Below are 21,332 nucleotides of genomic sequence, written 5' to 3' on the forward strand. Positions count from 1 at the left end.
ACCAGTCTAAGGATAAGGGGTAAGCCATTTAGGACCGAGATGAGGAGAAACTTCTTCACTCAGAGATTTGTTAACCTGTGGAATTCTCTACCGCAGAGAGTTATTGATGCCAGTTCATTAGATATATTCAAGAGGGAGTTAGATCTGGCCCTGATGGCTAAAGGGATCAAGGGGTGTGGAGAGAAAGCAGGAAAGGGGTACTGAGGTGAATGATCAGACATGATCTTATTGAATGATGGTGCAGGCTCGAAGGGCCTACTCCTGCACCTATTTTCTATGTTTCTACGGTGAATTGCAGAACATTTCGGCTCTTTGTGATAGGTCGTGAATAATGTGAATATTAAAAAAAACGTGTGTGATTTTTCTAGACATTGCAAATAGAGGACATTTTCTGCCAGTACATCCTAACCTTTTTCAAAATTCACTAAACAATTATGTAAAAGGAGTTTAACTGCATCTGGCCAATACAGTGCCAGATCTGGCAGGATTTGATGGTTTTCACCAACTATGAATCATTTACCAAAAAAATGTAAAGTTAAAAGTCACTTAACATGGCAGTGCTCCTTTTATAAGATCTACTTTAAAATTGATAGAAAAATTACTTTTAAAATCCCATTACTTTTAAAAATACATGGAATTAATGTGGCCTCACAAGTGCAACAACACTGAAATATCAGCACCAGATGACTTGGATTTAGTTTTTTATTCATTCTGGGATGTGGGGGTCACTGGCAAGGCCCATCCCTAATTGCTCTTGAAAAGGTGATGGTGAGCTGCCTCCTTGAACCGCTGTAGTCGAGTGGTGAAGCTACATACACAGCGCTTTTAGGAAGGGAGTTTCAGGATTTTGATCCAGCGACAATGAAGGAACGACGATTTATTTCCAAGTCAGAATGATGTGCTACTTGGAGGGGAACTTGCAGGTGGTGGTGTTCCCATGCCTTTGCTGCCCTTGTCCTTTTAGGTGGTAGAGGTCACAGGTTTGGGAGGTGCTGTCGAAGAGAGTTGGGATAAATGGGTCATTTTCCAGTTGGCAAACAGTAACTACTGGGGTGCCGCAGGGATCGGTGCTGGGTCCTCAACTATTTACAATCTATATTAATGACTTGGATGAAGAGACCGAGTATAATGTAGCCAAGTTTGCTGATGATACAAAGATGGGTGGGATTGCAAATTGTGAGGAGGACACAAAAATTCTGCAAATGGATATATACAGACTAAATGAATGGGCAAAAATTTGTCAGATGGCGTATAATGTGGGAAAATGTGAGGTTATCCACTTTGGCTGAAAAAATAGAAAAGCAAAATATAATTTAAATGGAGAAAAATTGCAAAGTGTTGCAGTACGGAGGAACCTGGGGGTCCTTGTGCATGAAACACAAAAAGTTAGCATGCAGGTACAGCAAGTAATCAGGAAGGCAAATGCAATGTTGTCCTTTATTGCAAGGGGGATAGAGTATAAAAGCAGAAAAGTCCTGCTACACCTGTACAGGGTATTTGGTGAGGTCACACCTGGAATACTGCGTACAGTTTTGCTCTCTGTATTTAAGGAAAAATAAACTTGCATTGGAGGCTGTTCAGAGAAGGTTCACCAGGTTGATTCCGGAGATGAGGAATTTCACCAGGTTGACTTTATGAAGATAGGTTGAGTCGGTTGTGCCTATTCACTGGAGTTCAGAAGAACGAGAGGTGATCTTAATCGAAACATATAAGATAATGAGGGGGCTCGACAAGGTGGATACAGAGAGGATATTTCCACTTATTGAGGATACTAAAACTAGGGGACATAGTCTCAGCATAAGGGGCCGCCCATTTAAAACTGAGATGAGGAGGAATTTCTTCTCTCAGAGGGTTGTAAATCTATGAAATTCTCTGTCCCAGAGAGCTGTGGATGCTGGGTCATTGAATATATTTAAGGCGGAGATAGAGAGATTTTTAAGCGATAAGGGAATCATCATCATCATAGGCAGTCCCTCAGAATCGAGGAAGACTTGCTTCCACTCTTAACATGAGTTCTTCGGTGGCTAATACGAGAACCACAGCCTCTGTCACAGATGGGACAGACAGTGGTTAAAGGGAAGGGTGGGCGGGGAGCCTGGTTTGCCGCATGCTCCTTCCGCTGCCTGCGCTTGATTTCTGCATGCTCTCGACGACGAGACTCAAGATGCTCAACGCCCTCCCGGATGCGCTTCCTCCACTTAGGGCGGTCTTTGGCCAGGGACTCCCAGCTGTCAGCGGGGATGTTGCATTTTATCAGGGAGACTTTGAGGGTGTCCTTGTAACGCTTCCGCTGCCCACCTTTGGCTCGTTTGCTGTGAAGGAGTTCCGAGTAGAGAGCTTGCTTTGGGCGTCTCGTGTCTGGCATGCGAACTATGTGGCCTGCCCAGCGGAGCTGATCAAGTGTGGTCAGTGCGTCAATGCTGGGGATATTGGCCTGGACGAGGACGCTAACGTTGTTGCATCTGTCCTCCCAGGGTATTTGTAGAATCTTGCGGAGACATCGTTGGTGGTATTTCTCCAGTGACTTGAGGTGTTTACATAAAGGGTTATGGGTAGCGGGTAGGGAAGTGGAGCCAAGTCCATGATCAGATCGGCCATGATCTTATTGAATGGCGGAGCAGTCTCGAGGGACAAGGTGGCCTATTCCTGCTCCTATTTCTTATGATTCTTATGAAGCCTTGGCGAGTTGCTGCAGCGCATCTTGTAGATGGTACACACTGTAGCCACGGTGGGCCGGTGGTGCAAGAAGTAACTGTTAAAGGTGGTGGAGGGGTTCCAATCAAGCAGGCTGCTTTGTCCTGGATGGCGTTAAGCTTCTTGAATGTTGTTGCAGCTACACTCATCCAAGCTTGCTCCTTGTAGATGGTAGAAAGGCTTTGGGGAGTCAGGAGCAATGTTCCCCAAGGTGCGCGGCCGCACATCAATCTGGAGATCACGCGCAGGCTGCTCACAAGCTGTTGCCACTGGACATGGCCGCGCAGCAAATTTAAAGGGACCGCGCACGAAAAATAAATTAGAGGGAACATTGGTCAGGAGGTGAGTCACTCGCCGCAGATTACCCAGCCTCTGACCTGCTCTTGTAACCACAGTATTTATGTGGCTAGTATAGTTAAGCCTCTGGTCAATGGTGAGGCCGCACCTGGAGTACTGCGTGCAGTTTTGGTCACCTTACTTAAGGAAGGATATACTAGCCTTGGAGGGGGTACAGAGACGATTCACTAGGCTGATTCCGGAGATGAGGGGGCTACCTTATGATGATAGATTGAGTAGACTGGGTCTTTACTCACTGGAGTTCAGAAGGATGAGGGATGATCTTATAGAAACATTTAAAATAATGAAAGGGATGGACAAGATAGAGGCAGAGAGGTTGTTTCCACTGGTCAGGGAGACTAGAACTAGGGGGCACAGCCTCAAAATACGGGGGAGCCAATTTAAAACCGAGTTGAGAAGGAATTTCTTCTCCCAGAGGGTTGTGAATCTGTGGAATTCTCTGCCCAAGGAAGCAGTTGAGGCTAGCTCATTGAATGTATTCAAATCACAGATAGATAGATTTTTAACCAATAAGGGAATTAAGGGTTACGGGGAGCGGGCGGGTAAGCAGAGCTGAGTCCACGGCCAGATCAGCCATGATCTTGTGGAATGGCGGAGCAGGCTCGAGGGGCTAGATGGCCTACTCCTGTTCTTAATTCTTATGTTCTTATCCCCAGGATGTTGATGGTGGGGAATTCGATGATGGCAATGCCGTTGAATGTATTGGGGAGGTGGTTGGACCCTCTCTTGTTGTAGATGGTCATTGCCTGGCACTTGTGTGGTGCAAATGTTCCTTGCCACTTATCATCCCAAGCCTGAATCTTACTGCATGCGGGTATGGACTGCTTCATTATCTGAGGAGTTGTGCATGGAACTGAACACTGTGTAATCATCAGCGAACATCGCCACTTTTGTTCTGACCTTATGATGGAGGGAAGGTCAGGATTCAGGATTGTGAAGCTTAGGCTAGATGATAGGAAGCAAATCTTTACAGAGAGAGTGATCAATAGTTGGAATGGGATGTCAGGAAGGGCGGTTGAGGACATTAGACAGCTCGATCCTATAATGGGAAAACAGTAGGGCTGATATTCTGGAAGAACGAGATCAAATCTCCAAAAGATCCCATTACATCGAAACCTATCGTAATCTTGTGAAGAAATTGACTATGAGAAAAATCGTAACAGTCAATGAGTCTTGTGAATTTGGCCAATTTGATCTCATTCTTCCAGAATTGCTTTCCCATTATAGGAGCTAGCTGCTCCTTCAATGAGTCTTCAGCAGAACTACAGGATAGGATATTCTTCATTTGGATCACTGTACAGTCATTCCAGGTCTCTCTCTATGCATGGATGAAAAACCGGCACTAAGTCCTGTTTCTGCAAATGTGCATATTCTGCAGACAACTGAGGAGTGATGTTTACAGCAGCCATAGACAATATAAAGGTCCAGATTCCACCAGCCTCCAGGTGAGATAAAAAGCTATTGATGCTACAGTGGCACCTAATAAAGGTTTTTGACATAGTAAATAAGTAAAACAATATGATTACTTGAAGACCTTTCTTACTATTAATACCTCTTTTCATTATGTCCTGATCTGGTTGAAAAGGGCAAGTGCTTGTTGAACCAGAAGGTTGGCAACATGGCATTTTTTTTCATATAAAATATGATATTTGGGAGATAGTAGATGTTTAGAAATTTCCTGCAGGGCCCATACCATAGAGGCAAGTCTTTCTTTCTCAACCAACGGTTTGTAACAAGCATGAGTCGTTGATGAGTCCAAGGGAGAAGACTAAGCTTTTACATCTGCTCACTTAGCAGAATCGGTCAGCAGTTGACTCTGAATAGAACATTTCTGTCAACATAGAAACATAGAAAATAGGTGCAGGAGTAGGCCATTCGGCCCTTCGAGCCTGCACTGCCATTCAATAAGATCATGGCTGATCACTCCCTCAGTACCCCTTTCCTGCTTTCTCTCCATACCCCTTGATGCCCTTAGGCGTAGGGGCCATATCTAACTCCCTCTTGAATATAGCCAATGAACTGGCATCAACAACTCTCTGCGGCAGGGAATTCCACAGGTTAACAACTCTCTGAGTGAAGAAGTTTCTCCTCGTCTCAGTCCTAAATGGCCTACCCCTTATCTTAAGACTATGTCCCCTGGTTCTGGACTTCCCCAACATCGGGGACATTCTTCCCGCATTTAACCTGTCCAGTCCCATCAGAATCTTATACGTTACTATGAGATCCCCTCTCATCCTTATAAACTCCACTGACTAAAGGCCCAGTTGATCCAGTCTTTCCTCATATGACAGTCCAGCCATCCCTGCAATTAGTCAGGTGAACCTTCGCTGCACTCCCTCAATAGCAAGAACGTCCTTCCTCAGATTAGGAGACCAAAACTGAACACAATATTCCAGGTGAGGCCTTACTAAGGCCCTGTACAACTGCAGTAAGACCTCCATGCTCCTATACTCAAATCCCCTAGCTATGAAGGCCAACATACCATTTTCCTTCGTCACCGCCTACTGTACCTGCATGCCAACTTTCAATGACTGATGAACCATGACACCCAGGTCTCGTTGCACCTCCCCTTTTCCTAATCTGCCGCCATTCAGACAATTCTGCTTTCGTGTTTTTGCCCCAAAATAGATAACCTCACATTTATCCACATTATACTGCATTTGACATGCATTTGCCCACTCGCCTAACCTGTCCAAGTCACCCTGCAGCCTCTTAGTGTCCTCTTCACAGCTCACACCGCCACCCAATTTAGCGTCATCTGCAAACTTGGAAATATTACACTCTTTTCCTTCATCTAAATCGTTAATGTACATTGTAAAGAGCTGGGGTCCCAGTACTGAGCCCTGCGGCACTCCACTAGTCACAGCCTACCATTCTGAAAAGGACCCGTTTATCCCGACTCTCTGCTTCCTGTCTGCCAACCAGTTCTCTATCCAAGTCAGTACATTACCCCCAATACCATGTGCTTTGATTTTGCACACCGATCTCTTGTGCAGGACCTTGTCAAAAGCCTTTTGAAAGTCCAAATGCACCACATCCACTGGTTCTCCCTTGTCCACTCTGCAAGTTACATATTCAAAAAATTCCAGAAGGTTCGTCAAGCATGATTTCCCTTTCATAAATCCATGCTGACTTGGTCCGATCCTGTCACTGCTTTCCAAATGCGCTGCTGTTTCATCCTTAATGATTGATTCCAACATTTTCCCACTACTGATGTCAGGCTAACCGGTCTATAATTACCCGTTTTCTCTCTCCCTCTTTTTTTAAAAAGTGGTGTTACATTAGCTACCCTCCAGTCCATAGGAACTGATCCAGAGGTGATAGACTGTTGGAAAATGATCACCAATGCATCCACTATTTCTAGGGCCACTTCCTTGAGTACTCTGGGATGCAGACTATCAGGCCCCGGGGATTTATCGGCCTTCAATCCCATCAATTTCCCTAACACAATTTCCCACCTAATAAGGATATCCTTCAGTTTCTCCTTCTCACTAGACCCACTGTCCCCTAGTACATTCGGAAGGTTATTTGTGTCTTCCCTCGTGAAGACAGAACCAAAGTATTTGTTCAATTGGTCTGCCATTTCTTTGTTCCCCATTATAAATTCACCTGAATCCGACTGCAAGGGACCTACGTTTATCTTCACTAATCTTTTTCTCTTCACATATTTATAGAAGCTTTTCCAGTCAGTTTTTATGTTCCCTGCAAGCTTCCTCTCGTACTCTATTTACCCCCTCTTAATTAAACCCTTAGTCTTCTTCTGTTGAATTCTAAATTTCTCTGTCCTCAAGTTTGTTGCTTTTTCTAGCCAATTTATATGCCTCTTCCTTGGTTTTAACACTATCCTTAATTTCCTTTGTTAGCTACAGTTGAGCCACCTTCCCCATTTTATTTTTACACCAGACAGGGATGTACAATTGCTGAAGTTCATCCATGTGATCTTTAAATGTTTGCCATTGTTTATCCACCGTCAACCCTTTAAGTATCCTTTGCCAGTCTATTCTAGCCAATTCACACCTCATACCATCGAAATTACCTTTCCTTAAGTTCAAGACCCTAGTTTCCGAATTAACTATGTCACTCTCCATCTAATAAAGAATTCTACCAAGGGGCCTCACACAACAAGATTGATAATTAGTCCCTTCTCATCACACATCACCCAGTCTAGGATGGCCAGCTCTCTAGTTGGTTCCTCGATATATTGGTCTAGAAAACCATCCCTAATACACTCCAGGAAATCCTCCTCCACTGCATTGCTACCAGTTTGGTTAGCCCAATCAATATGTAGATTAAAGTCGCCCATGATAACTGCTGTACCTTTACTGCACACATCGCTTATTTCTTGTTTGATGCTGTCCCCAAGCTCACTACACATGCCCTTGTAGCTACGAAGATCAGTTGAAGGTAAAAGACAATATCCTGCTGTCCGGGTGTGTCATCAAACCCATTTCATAAAAAGTGCAAGTATTCAGCAATCTCACATAGAAGGGTCTAATGGAAAGAGACAGGCATAGATTGCATCTTCAAAACTGTTTAAAAACAGGATAATTTACAAAAAAGTTTGCCGCAATTATAAAATGACAAATCCTGCTTCGTACTCATGCTAACTTTTATTCATAGAAGGAAGTTTCAGCTTCCGTGCTATCACAAACATGACCACGGAGTCTATCACCACTGCCTCCATTTTGGAGCCTTTTGTATTAGGAGCCAGTACCAATTTGTTTTACTTTCTTCAAGCAAAAAAATAACTTTTACGCTGTTAGTAATCGACCCAGAGGGAAACAGTGAGAATTAAGTGATAATAGGCTAAACCCAACTCAATTACCATTCCAAACATGAGCCAAAGACAATGCAACAAGGTATGGTATCAATTATTTTCCAGTTTACATGATTTATAAAAGCCTAATATTTTAATATAAGCTCTTTCCATGCAAGCAGCTTATATTGCACATTAATCAATTAAGTACTCTGGAATGAATGGTGGTTCACAATATGATTTTAAAAAAGTACTCTTTAGCTAAAGCATGCTGTCATTCATGAAGAGAAATACTAACGCGAGGGAAATACATTTTTTGAGAAATAATGTCTAGATATAAAAAGTAATGTCCATTAGCCAGAAAGAGATAAAGAGAATTTATAATAGATGTTACCCTTCTGAGATGGCTTACATCTGGTGCTGCAATTATGAGCCTCTGTGAAGGACAGGCCAAGTCTCTCGTCTTCCTGTAGGGTGCTCTGGTCAGTGAAACTCCTGTCCATGGCATTCATCATGTGTGTTTTCTCATGGCGGGTGCTTATAGGAGTCTTTTTCATCTGGGTGGGTTTCCTATCGAAATACACGTAAGTCAGTCAACGTTGTACTATTTTAAAATATGTAACATTTTCTACAAGTCAGAAATAAGGTTGCTGACTGCAGGGAAGAATTAAAAACAGCATCAAAGACACCACCAAATAAGTTTATTTTACAATCAACCCCAACTGTCATGGTTTCAACAAGTCAATAATAGAGAAAACAGGGGCACAGAAAAAACCTAACATTCAAACTGAGCTAGTAGGTGGACTGTAGGCTTTCTCATGACCAAGGTTTAATGACATTACATTGACTACAATCCACCATTCCAATATTAGTTGTGGACATTTTATACATTAAACTAATCTACTCTTTTACTGTGCTTTTGAATTATAACTGGGAAGCAAATGTTGAGAGGTACTCGCATTTTCATTGGAGTTAGAGAAAGAGGCTTTAGGGATTTTCAGTGCAAAACATTTATCCCTCTATTACTCCCAACTGCTTGGCAACAAATCCACTCCTATGCTTGAACCATAACCTTTCTGTAAATAGAACCTGTGTAGATTATAGGTGACTGGCGTTTCATAGTTTGCTGGCAGGAGGACCCTCTGGATACATGGCTTCTGAAAAAGGCCTTCAGTTCTGCATAGTCTCTATGGTTACTAACTAAGCTGAAGTTGTAAGGCTTGACAGCGACCTCTCCCATTACTCTATAGTCATATACATTATGTATAAGTGAGTGACTCCTAAGAGACTTGGGTGGTGTAGGAGCAGGAGTGGGATTGGCAAAAAAGGGCTACATGAGAGGATTATTACTTTATCATAGAAGTTCCTCCCTTGCACTTAACCTCCAATTTGTGATATTTATACCAAAAATATGATGATTCAGTGGATACATTTTTACACAATAACTTGTATTATTTAGTGCTTTTAAACATAGCAAAACATCCCAAGGTGCTTCACAGGAGCATTATAAAACAACACTGAGTTACATAATGAGATATTGGGGCAAATGACCAAAAGCTTGGTCAAAGAGGTAGGTTTTAAGGAGTGTCTTAAAGGAGGAAAGAGAGGTAGAGAGGTTTAGGGAGGGAATTCCAGAGCTTAGGGCCCAGGCAGCTGGAGGCACGGGTGCCAATATGCAGTGATTAAAATCGGAGATGCTCAAGAGCCCAGAATTAAAGGAGCCTTACGGTGTAATCCAGCACAGAAGCATAGAAGCATAGACTTGATGTCGAGAGAAGTCCAGGAATTTGGGAGCCAAATTTAAGATATCCAAGAGTTTAAAGAGAAAAGCAGAGAGCAGGCATGTTTGGGAGATGGGCCTTGGCGGTTTAAAACAGCAGTTAACTTGTAGTTAGGGTTAAAATGCCCCCACGAGCCAGGGGAACTACATCTGTAGAAGACAGTGGGATGGGAGAGAAAGGGCAAAGGATGGCAGCAGATTCCCAAGGATAGAGGTGCACAATGAGGAGCTCCCTAGGGAGCAATCTTGTTGACAGCAGAAAAGGTAGTAGACATCTGGAACTGTCTCCCCTAAAAAGCTGTGGATGGACATAAGAACATAAGAAAAAGGAGCAGGATTAGGCCATACGGCCCCTCGAGCCTGCTCCGCCATTCAATAAAATCATGGCTGCTCTGATCTTGGCCTCAACTCCACTTCCCTGCCTGTTCCCCATCGGCCTTGACTCCCCTATAATTCAAGAATCTGTCTATCTCAGCCTTGAATATATTCAATAACGCATCTTCCACAGCTCTCTAATGTAGAGAATTCCAAAGATTCACAACCCTCTGAGAGAAGAAATTCCTCCTCATCCCCGTCTTAAATGGGCGACCCCTTATTCTGAAACTATGTCCCCTCGTTCTAGATTCCCCAATGAGGGGAAACATCCTCTCAGCATCTACCTTGTCATGTCCCCTCAGAATCTTCTAAACGTCAATGAGTACAGGCCCAACCTTTCCTCATAAGACAACCCCTTCATCCCAGGAATCAACCTAGTGAACCTTCCCTGAACTGACTCCAATGCAAGTATATACCTCCTTAAATATGGAGAGCAAAACTGGACGCAGTATTCTAAGTATGGTCTCACTAATGCTCTGTACAGCTGTAGCAAGACTTTTATACTCCATCTCCTTTGCAATAAAGGCCAACATTCATTTGCGTACCTAACGACTTGCTGCACCTATATGTTAATGTTTTGTGTTTCATGTATCTCTCTTTCTCTTTTATAATAGATAAGTCTAATTAGAGGGATGGCAGGGCAGCTCAGTCCTGTGGAGTGCATGTTCTGTGGCATGTGGGAAGTCCTGGATGTTTCGCGCAGCCTAGACAACCATATGTGCAGGAGGTGTCTCCAGCTTCAACTACTCGAGCTCCGGAGCTGGAGTCACTACGGTGCTTCCGCGAGGCTGAAAGCTACCCACTCCTTGAAAGCATACAGGCAGATGGGAAGTGGGTGACCACCAGATGGAGGAAGAACGCTAGGCAGGTAGTGCAGGAATGACATAGGTAGAATGAGGGATGAGGTCCTGCAGGCAGAATTTAGGGAACTAGGAGAAAGATTAAAGGGTAGGACCTCAAAGGTCGTAATCTCCGGGTTACTACCAGTGCCACGTGCTAATGAGTACAAGAATAGAAGGATAGAGAAGGTGAACGCGTGGCTGGAGAGTTGGTACAGGAGGGAGAGCTTTAAATTCCTGAGGTATTGGGACCACTTCTGGGGGAGACGGAACCTGTACAAACCAGACAGGTTGCACCTCAACAGCGCCGGGACCAATATCCTCACGGGGAGTTTTGCTAGTGCATGTTGTGGAGAGTTTAAACTAGCTTGGTAGGGGGATGGGAACCTGAGAACAAATTCAATAGGGAAGTAAAGCTGAAATTGGAAAGCAAGAATGTAGAAAGTGAATCTGTAAGACAGAGGAAACAAGGGTTAGAGTAAGTAGTAATCAAGGACGTCTTCCTGTGCTAAATGGTATATACTTTAATGCAAGGAGTATAGCGAATAAGGCGGATGAGCTGAGAGCACAGGTAGACACTTGGGAGTATGACATTATAGCCATTACAGAGACATGGCTGAAAGAGGGGCAGGTTTGGCAGCTCAATATTCCTGGTTACAGGATTTTTAGACAGGACAGAGAGGGGGGTAAAAAGGAGGGGCGGGGTTGCGGTACTGATTAAAGAAACTATTACAGCTGTGAGGTGGGATGATATGTCAGAGGGATCATCAAATGAAGCCATATGGGTCGAACTGAAAAATAAAAAATGGGCGATCACACGGCTGGGCGTGTATTATAGACCCCCAAACAGTGGGAGGGAGATAGAAGAGCAAAAATGTAAGCACATTTCTGTGAAGTCCAAAAACCATAGGGCAGTAATAATAGGGGATTTCAACTATCCTAATATTGATTGGGACAAATATAGTATGAAGGGTATAGAGTGTGCGGAATTTGTAAAATGCAGTCAAGAGAACTTTTTTAGTCAGCATGTAACAAGCCTAACACGGGAGGGGATGGGTCTGGATTTAGTTTTGGGGAATGAAACTGGGCAGGTGGAAGGGGTATCAGTGGAAGAGCACTTGGGTGTCAGTGACCATAATTCAGTCAGATTCAAGATAGTTATGGATAAGGACAAGGATAGACCAGGAATAAAAGTCCCAAATTGGGGAAAAGCTTACTTTGCTAAGTTGAGAAGTGATTTGACCACAGTGGACTGGAAGCTACTTGAAGGTAAATCAGTGTCGGAACAGTGGGAGGCAGTCAAGGAAGAGATCCGGAGGGCTCAGCCAAACATGTGCCCTTAAAGAAAAAGGGTGGGAATATCAATTCTAGAGCCTCCCTGGATGTCTAGGGACTTACAGGGGAGGATAAAGAAAAAAAGGAAAGCTTATGTCATATACCGACAACTAAATAATGTAGAATCTCTGGAGGAATACAGTAAATTCAGAAGTGAAATTATAAAGGATATTCGGAATGCTAAGAGAGAGCATGAAAAATTCTTGGTAGGTAAAATCAAGGAAAACCCAAAGATGTTCTATAAATATATTAAGAGCAAGAGGATAACTAAAGAAAGGGTAGGCCTATTAGAGACCATGAGGGTAATCTGTGTGTGGAGACGGAAGATGTGGGTATGGTTCTTAATGAATACTTTGCCTGTTTTCACAAAGGAAAGGGGCAATGCGGATACTGCTATCAAGGAGGAGTGTGAAATTCTGGATGAAATAAACAGTGAGAGAGGAGGTATTAAGGGGTTTAGCAGCTTTGAAAGTGGATAAGTCCCCAGGCCCGGCAAAGCAAAAGAGGAAACAGCAGAGACCTTGACCATCATTTTCTAGTCCTCTTTGGATTTAGGCATGGTGCCGGAGGACTACTAATGTGGTACCCTTGTTTAAGAAGGGAGAAAGGGATAGGCCGAGTAATTACAGGCCTGTCAGCCTAACCTCAGTGGTGGGAAAATTGTTGGAAAAAATCCTGAAGGACAGGATAAATCTACATTTAGAAAGGCAAGGATTCATCAGGGATAGTCAGCATGGATTTGTTAAGGGAAGATCGTGTTTGAATAACCTGATTGAATTTTGAGAGGAGGTAACCAGGGTCGATGAGGGTAATGCATATGATGTAGTGTATATGGACTTTAGCAAAGCTTTTGATAAGGTCCCACATGGCATACTGGTCACGAAGGTTAAAAGCCCATGAGATCCAGGGCAAAGTGGAAAGTTGGATCCAAAATTGGCTTAAAGGTAGGAAGCAAAGGGTAATGGTTGATGGATGTTTTTGTGATTGGAAGGATGTTTCCAGTGGTGTTCCGCAGGGCTCAGTACTGGGTCCCTTGCTTTTTGTGGTATGCATTAATGATCTAGATTTGAATATAGGGAGTATGATTAAAAAGTTTGCAGATGACACTAAAATTGGCTGTGTGGTTGATAATAAAGAGGAAAGTCATGGACTGCAGGAGGATATCAATCTACTCGTCAGGTGGGCAGAACAGTGGCAAATAGAATTTAATTCGGAGAAGTGTGAGTTAATGCACTTTGGGAGGGCTAATAAGGAAAGGGTATACACATTAAATGTTAGGCCACTTAGAAGTGTAGGTGAACAAAGGGATCTTGGAGTGCTTGTCCACAGATCCCTGAAAGTAGCAAGCCAGGTGGATAAGGTGGTTAAGAAGGCATACGGAATTGCTTGCCTTTATTGGCTGAGGCACAGAATACAAGAGCAGGCAGGTTATGCTTAAATTGTACAATACACTGGTTAGGCCACAGCTGGAATACTATGTGCAGTTTATAGGAAGGACATGATTGCACTAGAGAAGGTGCAGAGTAGATTTACGAGGATGCTGCCTGGAATGGAGAATCTTAGCTATGAGAACAGATTGGATAGGCTGGGTTTGTTCTCCTTGGAACAGAGGAGGTTGAGGGGAGACCTCATTGAGGTGTATAAAATTTTGAGGGGCCTGGATATAGCGGATAGCAAGGGCCTATTTCCCTTGGTGGAGGGGTCAATTACGAGGGGGCATAGGTTTAAGTTGATTAGTGGAAGGTTTAAAGGGGATGAGAGGAGAAGCTTCTTCACGCAGAGGGTTGTGGGGATCTGGAACTCACTGTCTGGAAAGGTGGTAGAGGCAGAAACTCTCACCACATTTAAAAGGTGCTTGGATGGGCACTTGAAGTGTCGTAACCTGCAGGGTTACGGACCTAGAGCTGGGAAGTGGGATTAGACCGGATAACGTCTTGTTGGCTGGCGCAGATACGATGGTACTTCAGGGAATCTAATATGGCCAGAGTGGTCTCCTGGACTAGTTTCGATCGCCTGGATGGGTCGGAGAGGAATTTTCCCAGATTTTTTTCCCAGAATTGGCCTGGGTTATTTGTTTGTTTTTTCCCTCTCCCAGGAGCTCGCATGGCTCCAGGTGGGGTGGAGTGTAAAATGTTGCGATACATGGGGTATCGCAGTTATGTGGGACGGACTGGTTGGGCCGGATGGTCTTTACTTGTCCGCCATTGTTCATAGGTTTACATGTAACCTTCAGGGCTGCAGACCGAGGGCCGTGTGGCTCTTTGTCGGCCGGCGTGGACACAATGGGCCGAAATGGCCTCCTTCTGCGCTGTAAATGTCTTTGTTTCTATGTACAACGGCCCCCAGATCACTCTGTACCATCCCATTTTGTAATCTCTCCCCATTTAAATAATAATTTGCTTTTTTATTTTTCCTACCAAAGTGGATAACCTCACATTTTCCCACATTATATTCCAGCTGCCAAATTTTTGTCTACTCACTTAGCCTATCTATATCCCTTTGTAGATTCTTTGCGTCCTCCTCACAACTTGCTTTCCCATCTATCTTTGTATCATCAGCAAATTTGGCTACATTACACTCGGTCCCTTCATCCAAGTAATTAATATAAATTGTAAATAGTTGAGGCCCCAGCACTGATCCCTGTGGCACCCCACTCGTTACAGTTTGCCAACCTGAAAATTACCCATTTATCCCGATTCTCTGCTTTTGGGGGGCAGTACTGTGCGGCAGGGGCAGGTTGGTAGAGAACCTTTGTCTTATGGAGGTTTAATGTAAAGCCCAGTCTCTCATACGCTTCAGTGAAGGAATTAACAATGGTTTGTAGTTCGGCCTCCAAGTCTGCACAAATGCAAGCGTCGTCTGCATAATGTAATTCAATGACAGAGGTTGGAGTAACCTTGGTTCTGGACTGGAGACGATGGAGACTGAACAATTTCCCATTCGTCATGTAGATTATTTCAACTCCAGCCGGGAGCTTGTTAAGGGTGGAATTCTCTACCACAGAAATTTGTTGAGGCCAATTCACTAAAAATATTCAAAAATGAGTTAGATGTAGTCCTTACTACTAGGGGGATTAAGGGGTATGTCGATAAAGCATGAATGGGTTACTGAATTTGCATGTTCAGCCATGAACTCATTGAATGGCGGTGCAGGCTCGAAGGGCCGAATGGCCTACTCCTGCACCTATTTTCTATGTTTCTATGAAGTATCGCAGCGAGAAAGATTGAGAAGAGCGTTGGTGCACTGACACATCCTTGCCTGACCTCGATCTGCATTTATATTGGGTCTTCGGTGGATCCGTTTTTAAGGATCACGGCTTGCATGTCATATGAAGCAGGTGGAGGATGGTGACACATTTTTGAGGGAAGTCGAATTGGAGAAGGACACTCCATAATCCCTCTCGGTTGACAGAGTCGAAGACCTTTGTTAGTTCAAAAAAGGCCATGTACAGAAGTTGATGCTGCTCCCTACATTTTTCTTGAATTTATCGCGCGGTGAAAATCATGTCCTGTTGTGCTTCTTAGTGGGCGGAATCCACATTGTAACTCTGTAAGGAGTTTTTCAGCCACTGGTGGGAGCCGATTGAGGAGAATTTTTGAGATAATTTTCCCTGTGGCAGACAGCAGGGAAACTCTTCTGTAATTACCGCAATCGGACTTGTCCCCTTTCTTGAAGATGGTCACGATGACGGCGTCTCTGAAATTCCCTGTCATGCTCTCCTCCTTGCAGATAAGAGAGATGAGGTCAAGGATTCGCGCCAGGAATACTTCTCCGCCATGCTTTAGCACTTCGACAGGGCTTCCATCTGCTCCGGAAACCTTGTTGTTTTTCAGCTGTCGGATGGCCTTTTCAACCTCATGCCGAGTTGGGATTGTGTCAAAATAGTGACAGGTAGCATGCTGTGGGATGGAATCAAGGACACTCACGTCTTGGTTAAGGAGATCTTTGAAGTGCTCCTTTCAACAGGCACTGATTGCCTCTCTGTCCTTGATGAGCACCCCTCCCTTCTTAGCTCTCAGTGGGACAGGTCCTTGGGTGTTTGGGCCGTAGGTGGTCTTGACTGCGCTAAAGAATTCACACATGTCATGATTGTCAGCTGGTTGCTGGATCTCTTGCGCTCTTTCCACCTAACATCTGTTCTTTAACCTATCTTTTTTCCCTTTGCAGACTCTTTAAAGGGCTGTATTTTTGGTTGCCTGATGCCTCAGTTAATGTCCAGAGGGGGCGTTAATGGAAGCATAAGAAGTTACTAACCGGGAGCACAACCTTTAGCGCCCCGACCTAAAATGCATTAGAGGCGCAAACCAGTAGCACCTGACTGTTGACGATCAGTGCGATCCTGATGTCAGTCCTGGTGCAACACCCACGCTTGCTCCCTGGTCGGTAAATTCAGTGCTGCAGCCTCATTGAGCGTCCGCCAAGAACAACGTCTAGAAAAACAGTCAGTATAGCCTTGCAGAGTTGTTAATTGGTGGCTACTTAAAGGGAAGAGGAAGCGCTTCCCTCAGAGGTTATAGTCACTGCAACTTTTACACACAGCACGGTGCGTGAGCTTCCGAGTTTGCAGTGGCAGACAGACATAACAGTGCAGGTTGAAAACAAGTGATTTTGAAAACTTTAATGGGTGCATTACTATGCCGCGTCTTTAAGACTCGGCTTCACCTGGGATCTGATTCGGAGTTCCGTACACGCGCAATGGGTCCGCCAAATTTATCGACCAAACTTTCATCATGGCCCCCCCAGCTCTGGTGTGCAATGGCTGATTTATCGCCCTTATCAGCTCTTTGACCGATTGTGATGAATTTCTGGACGGGAAGTGCAAACTTTTTCAAGGCGCTAAAAAGTACTGCTCCGACTGGGTTACTGCCCCAAATGAAGCGCAACTGAATTTCCACCCCCTTGTGTCCTGCCACAACTTATTTTCCCATCTATCTTTGTATCGTCAGCAAATTTTCTACAATACAGTCGGTCACTTCATCCAAGTGCTTGGACAATTGAAGCTTTCAAGACTCAGATAGGTAGATTTTTGTTAGGTAAAGGTGTCAAGGGCTATGGAGCAAAGGCAGGTAAAATGGAGTTGAGGTGCAGATCACCCATGATCTAATTGAATGGTGGAACAGGCTTGAAGGGTTGAATGGTCTGTTCCAAATGTTCCTATAAGTACATCACCTGTCATGATACTGAGCCATATAGATCATAAAGCTCCCATGTTTGATCCTGAGTTAGTTGTCTCAGCTGCGACCAACACACCTCTGGGCTAGGGAGTGGAAAATATCAGGAAGGGTTCCACGATCCAGTGACTGTTGATGGGAAGTGCACGCATGGACTGTCAGGATCATCAGTGACAGCCCTCCACATTTGATGACTAGCCTGCCACCAAGACCTATCTATGAAGAATTGTCACTTGGCATGAAATGGCTGCTAGCACTCAAGGAACCATACTCCTAGCACGATTCATCACTTGCAGGAGGGGAGGAAAGGGTGGAAAATCAAGTAAGAAAAGGCAAGGATACCACATTTATAATTGCCTGCGGTAACTCAGTTGAAAAACCTCTACCATAGTGCAAATCAAAAAGTCCAAAGAACATCTCAAAACTATGTACAGCGGGGTACTGTAGCAAAGGTTATGTTACTGGACTAAGTAATCCAAAGGCCTGGACTAATAATTCAGAGACGCAAGTTCAAATCCCACTACGGCAGCTGGGGGAATTTAAATTCAGTTAATTAAATAAATCTGGAATTAAAAAGTTAGTATCAGTAATGGTGACCATGAAACTACCGGATTGTCGGAAAAACCCAACTGGTTCACTAATGTCCTTTAGGGAAGGAAATCTGCCGTCCTTACCCAGTCTGGCCTATATGTGACTCCAGACCCACAGTAATATGGTTGACTCTAAACTGCCCTCTGAAAGCCACTCAGTTGCCACTACGACAAAGTCTGCATTGAACCTTCACCACAAGGACAGCAGCAGCTTACCGCCACCTTCTCAAGGGCAATTGGGGATGGGCAATAAATGCCAGCCTTGCCAGCAATGCCCACATCCCATGAATGAATAAATAAAAGAAAATGTTATTTCAGTCCGTTTATAATCCACAAATCCACACCAATGGTTGCAAACATCTTGATTTACAACAATGACTCAGGGTCCTTAATAGTTATTTAACAGTTGAGCGATTAACTCCAAACTAGTTGGCTGTAAGTTGAGATCTCAGGGCTGTCTATCCCTCCATGGCTCTCGCCTCAGTTGGGTGATGTTCATCATTTTACAGTCAAACTGCAAGGTGCTCTTCACTTACAGGGGGTTCAATAATAGGGAGCAGAAATTAAAGGTTATTTGGCTGGCTTGCCAAGCATGATTTACTGGCCAAATACATGGACAGCAGTGACGGTGAAGACTTTGACTAATGTTCATCTCGGTACTTGCATGATGGAAAGTTGCCCGCCAACAGGTGGAAACAATATACATGCGGAAACCAAGACTGGGGCTGAATTTGTTGGAGAGCACAAGGACCTGCTCAACAATAGTAATTAGAATGGAACAGTTTTAGTCATGGGCATTGTATGCAATTTGCAGCCATGGAGATCAATTGCAGAGCAGAATATTCCTAAATGTCTGTAAGCATTCAATTTTCTGCAAAACAGCCAACTCTAAAACAGTAATAAGGTAGTCAATGAAGTGAATAAAAAGCTGAAAGAACCATCATTAGCCATGTTACTTGTATTTTTCCTGGAGGCAGAACATTTATCACAGATCAAGCAACAAGACAGATGATTTCAAAACCCCCCGGGACAGTAAAATATTTAAAAAAAATCTAATTCAAGTTTAATATTCACAACATCTTGACATCTAGATTGTCTGGGTAAACGTAATGCAGTTACAAAGTGTTTAAATCAGCAACGTGTTGCTGTAAACAATGGCTCTGGGCACTTACGGGTAATAGGAGTAGAAATAGTCGCTCCTCCTGACAAATGAAGAGATCAAGGGCAGCAGAAGAAAGAGCAAAAAATTGTCAGTGAATTATATGTGCAGATTCATTCAAGAAAAGATGGAAGTCTTGAATAAAGAGTCATTATCGTTTTCAAAATTCTAAAATCTAACAAGCAATGGCATTTTCAACTTCCACTCATATTGAAATTTGAGCTCGGCTGTTTAATATTCAACTGTTAAAAGGTTGCCGGCTTCATGAAGTTGTGTTTGGAAAACCTTCCTTTTATTTCTTGGGAAGGGAGAATAGCTGGAAGATTTGTGACAAGCGGCTCACTCGAAACATTAACCCATCTGTTCCCTCTCAACTATTTTGTGTTGTTTCCAGCATTTTCTCCCATTTGCTTTAGAAAGCCGTGCGTTAGCTTTGTCATGATGACGTCCCTCTTTGAGTGATAAGACAATGCATTTCAGTGCGATGTGCATCGTTCTAATGTGTATTTGGCAGATATTTAGTGTCATGAAAGCTGCGCCCCTTTAATGGGATGTCACGTGCAAAAGGCATCAAAATCTAAATAAATATCAATAAGAACAAAAGAACATAAGAAATAGGAGCTGGAGTAGGTCATTTGGCCCTTTAGAAATGTTTACAATCTGTTTTTATGTCTCTTGCTAATTTACTCTCGTATTCTTTTTTCTCTTTCCTCATCAATTTCTTGGTCCTCCTTTGCTGAATTCTAAAATCATCCCAATCCTCAGACTTGCTGCTCTTTTTGGCAACATTATTAGCCTTTTCCTTTGATCTAATACTAACTTTAAACTCTCTTGTTAGCCACAGTTAGACCAATTTTCCTGTGGGGCTTTTGTGCCTTGAAGGAATGTGTATTTGTTGTAACTGATGTATTAATTCTTTAGGCTAAATGCTAGCCATTGCTTGTCTACCGTCATACCTTTTAATGTAGTTTCCCAATCTATCTTAGCCAACTCGCCCCTCATACCTACATAATTTGCTTTGTTTAGATTTAAGACTCTAGTTTTGGATTTAACTAAATCACTTAAAAACTCAATACAAAATTCGATCATATTATGGTCACTCTTCTCTTAAGATCCCTTTACTACAAGGTTATTAATTAACTCTTTCTCATTGCACAATATAAGTTCTAAAATAGCCTGTTCTCTTGTTGGTTCCTCAACATACTGATCTAGAAAACTATCTTGTATACATTTTATAAATTCACAATCCACACTATTAATGCAAATTTGGTTTGCCCAGACTATATGGAGATTAAAGACCCCCATGATTACTGTATTAGCTAGCCCTTGTTATATGCATCTCTTATTTTCATGATTCATACTCTCATCATCATGTTTGGGGGCCTATAAACAACTCCCATCAATGTTTTTTGCCCCTTGCTGTTTTTTTAGCTCTACCCAAACTGATTCTACTTCTTGATTTTCGACGCTAAGATCCTTTCTCTCCACTTTCTTTATCCCATCTTTTATTATCAGTGCTACCCCTCCTCCTTTACTACTTTGCCGATCTCTTCTAAAAGTTAAGTATCCTGGAATATTTAGTTCCCAACCTTGGTTACTTTGCAACCACGTGTCTGTAATGGCTATTAGATCAAACCTATTCATTTCGATCTGTGCTATGAATTCATCTATTTTGTTGTGAATGCTTCCCGCATTCAGATATAGTACCTTTAAGCTTTGACTTTTTTCTATTTTTCCCTGATGTCACCATAGTCACTGATGCCCTATTATCTTTGTTACTCTCTCTGTCCCTTCTTAACCCATTCTGCTTATTTTCACCCAAAACTCTACTCTACTCTAGAGCCTTGACATTTCTCTTGCTGCTTTTAAATTTACTCTTTCCTGAATCTTCCCACCCGCCCCCAACCCCTTCATTAGCTTAAAGCCCTGTCTACTGCCCTAGTTATTCGATTCGCCAGGACAGTGATCCCAGCCCAGTTTAAGTGGAGCCCGTTCCGATGGAACAGCTTCCTTTTTCCCCAGTACTGGTGCCAGTGTCCCATGAAGCAAAATCCCTGGCTCCCACACTATTCTTTCAGCAATGCATTTAAACCTCTAAACTGTTTGCCAATCTTTATGCCAATTTGCGTGTGACTCAGGTAACAATCCAGAGATTATTACCTTTGATGTCCTGTTTTTTAATTTGGATCCTAGTTTCTCAAATTCCCTCAGCAGAACCTCATTCGTAGTTCTACCGATGATGTTGGTTCCTACATGGATCACAACACTGGATCCTC

General features: G+C 43.3%; 1 protein-coding gene across 14 annotated transcripts in view; it reads right to left on the reverse strand.

Annotated features, from left to right (window-relative positions):
• The window catches only part of ptprub (protein tyrosine phosphatase receptor type Ub), a 1,307,170-nt gene that overhangs the window by 130,404 nt on the left and 1,155,434 nt on the right, over positions 1-21,332 (reverse strand). For 7 of the 14 annotated variants that reach the window (XM_070898914.1, XM_070898909.1, XM_070898917.1 and 4 more), the window contains one exon: positions 8,202-8,377. In XM_070898914.1, the coding sequence (XP_070755015.1) occupies positions 8,202-8,377 (176 nt within the window). The remainder of the gene's footprint in view (positions 1-8,201; positions 8,378-21,332) is intronic. The other 7 variants (XM_070898921.1, XM_070898913.1, XM_070898919.1 and 4 more) reach the window with 1 other exon arrangement.

This window comes from Pristiophorus japonicus, chromosome 14 (genome assembly GCF_044704955.1).
Source record: "Pristiophorus japonicus isolate sPriJap1 chromosome 14, sPriJap1.hap1, whole genome shotgun sequence".
Taxonomy (NCBI): Eukaryota; Metazoa; Chordata; class Chondrichthyes; family Pristiophoridae; genus Pristiophorus; species Pristiophorus japonicus.